The following is a 7,888-nucleotide window of genomic DNA, read 5'->3' on the forward strand; positions in this document are numbered from 1 at the left end:
TAAGAATGAGAATGCGCTCAAATTTTTTGAATTGAAAAATTATGCCCAACTATTTACAATACGCCCTAACGATGAGAACTTTGGTTTAAGTGTAGTTTTTGGAAGTACATGAAATATGGAGTTAAGTGTAGTAATGGAAGATAAGAGCTTGAGCTTAGCAAGGGAAGAAGTATTTCTGAGAATTTATGCGAAACACCGTGGACAAATACGCAAGCGAATTTCCTTACCTGTTTCTCCACAGCATGAGATTCAGTACTTGGTACTGTGCGACACTGATAGTCATAATTCTAGCTAACCCCATTTCTCCCCAAGTATTGGGCACTAATCCACCGAAAGGTGATCACCTTAAACCATTTTCATCCTACTCCCTCTCCTTTTCTAGGCCTAGCCCCATTAGGTCTCTGAGGGCATCATTTATCTTACAAACCACCCATCAAAAAATTTCAATCTCTTGGCCCCCACTAGGCTACTGTGTCTCATAGGTAGCCTCCAATTTTGAAGTAATTCCAACATTTGGATCTTGACATATCTCAAGCCTTAGCCTCAAAATTGAATCTTGTCCTTGGTTTCCTTAGGCTAGAAGCCTCATTGGGACCCTCACATTGTCTTTCAATAAAAATTATTTCTTTGGTCGCTTTTCCCCTCTAGAATAGGTCCACCATATCATTGGTTGATAAACCCTACCCCTTTGGCCTACCCTGCAGGTCCACTTGGCTCTCTGTGGTCTCCTACACTATTAAAGGTAATTCTTTAAGGATCACTCGGAATCCAAGCTTTCACAAGAATTTCAAGGCCTAGGAACCTCCATTATAATATACATACCCTAAACCTAAAACCTTTAGTTTCCCCTTAAGCCCTTCCTAGATAGCATTAAACCTTGCCTCCAAAGCAAGTAAGCCACTTATTTGAGCATCTTTGCTGAATCGGCTTCTAGGATCAACCCGCACCCTATCACTCATCTATCCATTTAGTGATCCTCATCATAACAGAGCTCCTCGCATTGGTGAATTTCCGTAAAGAACAGAGAACCTTAGCTGAGGTGACAATGGGCTATTGCTCCATTGTTTCCCTTAGTGTAGAAAAATGTAGATAGTGTGTTATTTTTATTAGAAATTTGTATTAGCAAAGTGGTTCAATAAAGAGATTTTTTTGAAGGTTTTAACAATATCTACTGAAATAAAAGGTGTTCTTTACTATACCACAAACAGGTGTTATGGCATGGATTGACTAATGAAAACGAGTAGTAAAATTACAAAAATATATACCTAATTCTCTTCATAGACATGTGATTTTAAGAATAATCATAATATATACTTAACCAAGAAAATATTTGACAATTAAATGAGAGATGTAAAGACTTAACAAGTGTAAATAAACAATGTATTAAAGATATTAGTATATATATATATATATATATATATATAATTTCAATTACTTATATATCTAATTAATAGATTAAAATATTCATAGCAACATAAACAACACATATTAACACAGTTAACTTATTTATATTTGATTTTACAAATAAACATAATATTTTAACATATTTCATATTTAACCTAAAATAAAATACAACTTAATAATTTCATATTTTTAGCCTACACTTTCCTCCCTTACTTTACGCATGATATAGAATAAATAACACTTTCCTCTCTTACTTTAGGCATGATATAGAGTAAATAACACTTTCCTCCCTTACTATATGCATGATATAGAGTAAATAACATTTTAGAAATTATAAATTACGCTAATTACACATGAAAATGCTCTACACATTAAAAAAATTATCTTTCATATTTAGTTTAAAAATAAGGTATTTCAAAAATTACTTTTAAAAATAATGGAAAAATATAATATAATATAATATAATATAATATGTTTTTATTATTTTTCGTCATAAATATAAGTTTTATATATAATAAAATAAAATAATATAATATTTTCTCATTATTTTCTCACGTTCATCACAAATACATATTAGCCTAGATATATTTTAATTCGGGATTTACCAAGAATTTAGAGGGATCAAATTTCTTTTCACTTTAAAAAAGGTTTGCATCTCAAGAAATTTGATCCTTTTAGATTTCGATCCTTCTAGGGTCTAGGCCGGTTTAATTATCCCTTTAAATAAGATATATTCCACATGAATACCATGGCACAACACCATAAGTTCACAATACCATGGAAATCTTTATTTTATTTTTATTCGATTATTTTCATTTTATATTATTTTATTTTATTTTGACTTAGGTAAAATGTTTACATTACATTACATTAATCTTTTTAGAGTTTTGATCCCCTTGAGTGCTCAGTAGATTTAGAGTTAAAATTGATTTAAGTTGGTTTAATTTTCCCTTTAAAACACTATATTCCACATGAATACCACGGATCAATACTATGGGTTCTCAATCCCAAGGGTTGTTTTTGTTTTATTATTATTGTATTTTTATTTTTATTTTTTTGGGTCGCTGTAGTATAGAAGAGATATTGGGATGACCTGTTATATTATGTAAACATTTTGATTGAGTAAAATAATATAAAAATTTAAATTTAGATTTAAAAATAAAATAAAATTGATTGTAAAAAAGTCTAGACGTTTTGACAACCTATGGTTTTGTCCAATATATATATATATATATGTGTGTGTGTGTGGATCTAGATGTATTTATTTTATTTTGACCAAATTAAAATGTTTATATATATATATATATATATATATATATAGATATATATATTTTCCCATTATATGTGGGAAAACCCATCATAACTAAGTGGCCAAACCAGTAGTGATGAGGACAACCATCTCTAGTTGTTATCCGCGAATGCAGGCTAACTCATCACCATTATTCAAGAAAAACTACAGCGTGGTGGTGATCCATAAAGAGGAAGGGTTTCACTAGTCCCAGATGTCTTTTGGTCTTGGGTCATTAACCTATTTCCTTAAGTCCAAAAGAAGATAGGGTTTCACTAGTGCCAGATGTCTCTTGGTCTTGTGCAGTTAACCTATTTCCTTAGGTCCTAGAAAAACGAGCTCTTAACCAAAGAAAAACAACTTTAAAACAAAGTCCAAGCCTATTAAAATGTCTATATTAAGGTTTATTTATTTTAATGTATTTTTGTGTAATTTTGGCTACATGTTTTGACAACCTATGGTTTTGTTCTATATATACATACATACATACATACATACATACATACATACATACATATATATATATATATATGGATCTAGATGTATTTATTTTATTTTGACCAAATTAAAATGTTTATATATATAGATATATATTTTCCCATTATAGGTGGGAAAACCCATCATAACTAAGTGGCCAAACCAATAGTAATGAGGACAACCATCTCTAGTTGTTATCCGCGAATGCAGGCTAACTCATCACCATTACTCAAGGAAAACTCAAGCTCACTCATCACCCTTATTCAAGAAAAACCACAGCGTGGTGGTGATCCATAAAGGGGAAGGGTTTCACTAGTGCCATATGTCTTTTGGTCTTGGGTCATTAACCTATTTCCTTAAGTCCAAAAGGGGACAGGGTTTCACTAGATGTCTCTTGGGCTTGGGCAATTAACCTATTTCCTTAGGTCCTAGAAAGACGAGCTCTTAACCAAAGAAAAACAACTTTAAAACAGAATCCAAACCTATTAAAATGTTTATATCAATGTTAATTTATTTTAATATATTTTTGTGTAATTTAAATTTAACCAAATACATTACATTGCCCTATAGCATCTATGGACGCAATAATTTTGACCCATCAAACTAACTAGTGAGGCTAACCCTACCAATAGGGTAAGGTCATAATATAAAAAGCTCGTAAATGTTTGATATGAAAACATGAGACGCCCTTCAAAATCTTAGTTGGGTGACCTCTTATATTATGCAAACATTTTGACTGAGTAAAATAATATAAAAATTTAAATTTAAATTTAAAAATAAAATAAAATTGATTGTAAAATAGTCAATTTACCATTCGTGGGATTTTGGTTACACGTTTTGACAACTTATGGTTTTGTCATATATATATATATATATATACACACATACATATATATATATGGATCTAGATGTATTTATTTTATTTTGACCAAATTAAAATGTTTATATATATAGATATATATTTTCCCATTATAGGTGGGAAAACCCATCGTAACTAAGTGGCCAAACTAGTAGTGATGAGGACAACCATCTCTAGTTGTTATCCGCAAATGCAGGCTAACTCATCACCCTTATTCAAGGAAAACTCAAGCTCACTCATCACCCTTATTCAAGAAAAACCACAGCGTGGTGGTGATCCATAAAGGGGAAAGGTTTCACTAGTGCCATATGTCTTTTGGTCTTGGGTCATTAACCTATTTCCTTAAGTCCAAAAGAGGACAGGGTTTCACTAGTGCCAGATGTCTCTTGGGCTTGGATAGTTAACCTATTTCCTTAGGTCCTAGAAAAACGAGCTCTTAACCAAAGAAAAACAACTTTAAAACAGAATCCAAACCTATTAAAATGTTTATAATAATGTTTATTTATTTTAATGTATTTTTGTGTAATTTAAATTTAACCAAATACATTACATTGCCCTATAGCATCTATGGACGCAATAATTTTGACCCATCAAACTAACTAGTGAGGCTAACCCTACCAATAGGGTAAGGTCATAATATAAAAAGCTCTTAAATGTTTGATATGAAAACATGAGACGCGCTTCAAAATCTTAGCTGTGTACTTAGAAACTGTACTGAGGTGAGGTGAGACAGTTACTTGTTGCGAGCGAGCCATGGCGGATGAGCACATACGAAAGAAGACAAGGTACTGCAAAACGCAAGATGAGATGTCATCGCTGCAAGCGGACACAGCTGCCCATGAGGAAATAGAAGACGAGATATCTTCGCTGCAAGCAGACACAGCTGCCCATAAACTCCTTCCACCACCTGAGGGGACCATGACATCTCCAGAAAAGCATTCTGAAGATGAAGTTGAAGAGGAAGAGGAAGAGCGCATGCCATCTACTCCCATTCATTACTTCCAGAGGCTACGCATGAGAGAAATGTTTGAGACAGGTAATACCCGAGAGCGCCCAAATATTTTTCGGAATTATCATTGTCACGCGTACGGCCCTACGCGTGATAGTTATCCTGTCTTCATCAAGGCTCGCGACATCATATTCGTTATGTTTAACGATTTCTATCTTATACCATTCTATTATGATGAGAAATTGTCGCGCCTTAGAAATAGGGAGGGGTTCCTGATTGATTTTAGAATGACAATTCTGTTTGCTTGTTATAATAGCAACAACAATTCATTGATAACTGTTGTGAACACGGAGGGTCAGACAATGATTGTAAGCCTGGACATTGAATCGATAAAAGCAGGGGTAACTACCCACAGAAGAAATATTTGTCTAGCAGACGCCGGCGGAATTGTTCTTTGGGATTTTGATATTCGAAATAGCAGGGGCATGATTTACAATGAGAAGGAGAATGAGTTCAAATTTTTTGAATTGAAAAATTATGCCCAACTATTTACAATACGCCCTAACGATGAGAACTTTGGTTTAAGTGTAGATTTTGGAAGTCCAGGAAATATGGACTTAAGTGTAGTAATGGAAGATAAGAGCTTGAGCTTAGCAAGGGAAGAAGTACTTCTGAGAATTTATGCGAAACACCGTGGACAAATACGCAAGCAAATTTCCTTACCTGTTTCTCCACAGCATGAGATTCAGTACTTGGTACTGTGCGGCAGTGATAGAATTGTTATGCAACAATTGAAATTGCGTATGCAGATCCTGGATATATCTGGCGAAACGTCCAAAATAATAAAAGCAACTGATATGGAGATGTTATGTCGCCCTTATTATTTGTACAGGAGAAATTTGTTCATTTGTGTGACCCAAATGGGAGGAACGAGAAGCCTGAATGTCTTTAATTTAGAAGGTGAGATTGTGGTCACATTTCAAGACCACCCAACGTATCAGCTGGACTTTCAGATCGGTTCGTACATTACAGCTGCACAAGATATTCTGATATCTATTTGCCCTGACCCAGAGCCAGAAAATAGTTTGATAGTATCAGATTTATGGAGCATCAATATTAGTAACATTTTAACAGGAAACTGCATCGCCAAGATTACAGCGGGTGATGGTGATAATAATATAAGGAGGATTGCACTGCACGATTTGGAGCCCAGAGCATTTACATATGATGAAACAACTCATCAAATTTTCGTGGGAGATACTGGCGGCCATATTTTTATTTGGTCTTATAAATGGCATACCGACCAATGGGTTAGTAGTCCGTATAATCCAATACACAATACCAGCTCCGAGGACGAGGACGAGGACGAAGACGACGACGAAGAGAGCTTCGACGAGGACGAAGACGACGACGAAGAGGGCTTCGAGGAGGACGACCAAGAGGCGTGAGAAAGTAGAGGTTTCAATTCATTTTTTGTTCTGTAACTGCTGACCAAGAGATTTGCTCCTCCCTGGGATGGATCCATCCTGTGAGCCTGGCGTTTGTGATGTTCCTGTTCCTTTGATTTTGATTACAGTTATTCAATTTATAGTCAAGTTGATTTTGATTACAGTTATTCAATTTATAGTCAAGTTTGTTTAGTTCTGAGATGAATAGATAATAATATTCTGGAAATGCTAGAATAAATAACTATTCTGGAAATGCTAGAATGAAGTGATTTTTTAATAACTTTGATGAATAAGGTACTCAAATATTTACGGGATATTTTCAAATATTTACGGGATATTTTCCATTTACCTATTCATAGCTTTCACATGGAGAGAGAAATATGGTCATTGTTAATTCTCCAATTCATATTTAATGCTAAATTCCTTAATCTATTGATTCCAGGGGAAAGTGTTAAAGGAAAGTGTTAAATGGTCACTTTTGACCACCCTTACATAAGAAACTTATTTTTCTTCGTTAGTTAGATATGCTCCAATTTTAGAGCGGTATATTTAGCTATTATTATGTGTTTTTTATTAAATATTAAAATTTAGTACTTATATAATTTTTTCATCTTTGCTAAGTAAGGAGTGAAATTTCTAAATGCTTAAGATAAATAAAGCTATTATCCATGCTATAATTGGTCTCAACTTAATATTTTTTAATATTTTTATTTTTTTACTCCAAAAATGTTGAATCATCTCCATAGTTGACATCATCATCTTGAATCTTAGTAGTTCTTATAAATTTTATTTTGGTTGTACATTTTTCTTAAGAGCTTCATTTGAGACCTCAAAATTCCTCTAATGAGACTCCTCCGATGTAGAATGCACATTAGTTTTGGCTGGAAATCTCCTTCGAGTTCCACTTATAGCACAAACCAATAAATAACTAATAATAAAATAATGTATTTTTGTTTAAGAAATTTATATTATTTCATATTAAAATATTAATTTATTCAAATTAATATTGTTATTTTGGAGCCTTAGCAAAAAAAACTTTTCGAGATCTGTTTTTAAAGCACTTTGCTATTAAAATTCATATTATTTAGTTTTTGAATTATTGTATAAATATTAAATTTGATAAATTAGTTTAAATTTATTTTAATTTAGGATTTATTAATGAGATTATCTTCTTTTATTTCAAAAGAAGTTTGCCAACTTAATTTCTCTTGGCCTTCATAAATCCAAAATTACCATGAATTTAAGTTAATATTTTAACTTGTTAATGTGATAAATTTGTTGTGTTATATTTAATGACCGTTTAAATAAGTGAATTTCCACAATTTAAATTGTCACCTTATAAATATTAATATTATTGAATTCATTTTCTAGTTTTATTCTTGATTTTATATAGTTTAAATAGATTAATATTGATTATGAAGTAATGTTTTAATAACTTTGAGGAATAAGGTACTCAAATATTT

The 7,888-nt window shown here is 32.5% G+C and overlaps 1 protein-coding gene across 1 annotated transcript; it reads left to right on the top strand.

The window, feature by feature from the left end:
* Positions 1-4,781: 4,781 nt before the first annotated feature.
* LOC149187357 (uncharacterized) lies at positions 4,782-6,425 on the top strand. Its single transcript, XM_089409643.1, has one exon. It carries the CDS (start codon positions 4,782-4,784, stop codon positions 6,423-6,425), a length of 1,644 nt encoding a protein of 547 aa, XP_089265769.1.
* The last annotated feature ends 1,463 nt before the right edge of the window (positions 6,426-7,888 follow it).

This window comes from Pinus tabuliformis, chromosome 3_1 (assembly GCF_031772625.1).
Source record: "Pinus tabuliformis cultivar Carrire ecotype Pingquan chromosome 3_1, CPIR1, whole genome shotgun sequence".
NCBI classification, from domain to species: Eukaryota; Viridiplantae; Streptophyta; class Pinopsida; order Pinales; family Pinaceae; genus Pinus; species Pinus tabuliformis.

Bases quoted from the DNA above. Each gene is read 5' to 3' on its own strand.
- LOC149187357 (XM_089409643.1), top strand. From the start codon at position 4,782: ATGGCGGATGAGCACATACGAAAGAAGACAAGGTACTGCAAAACGCAA.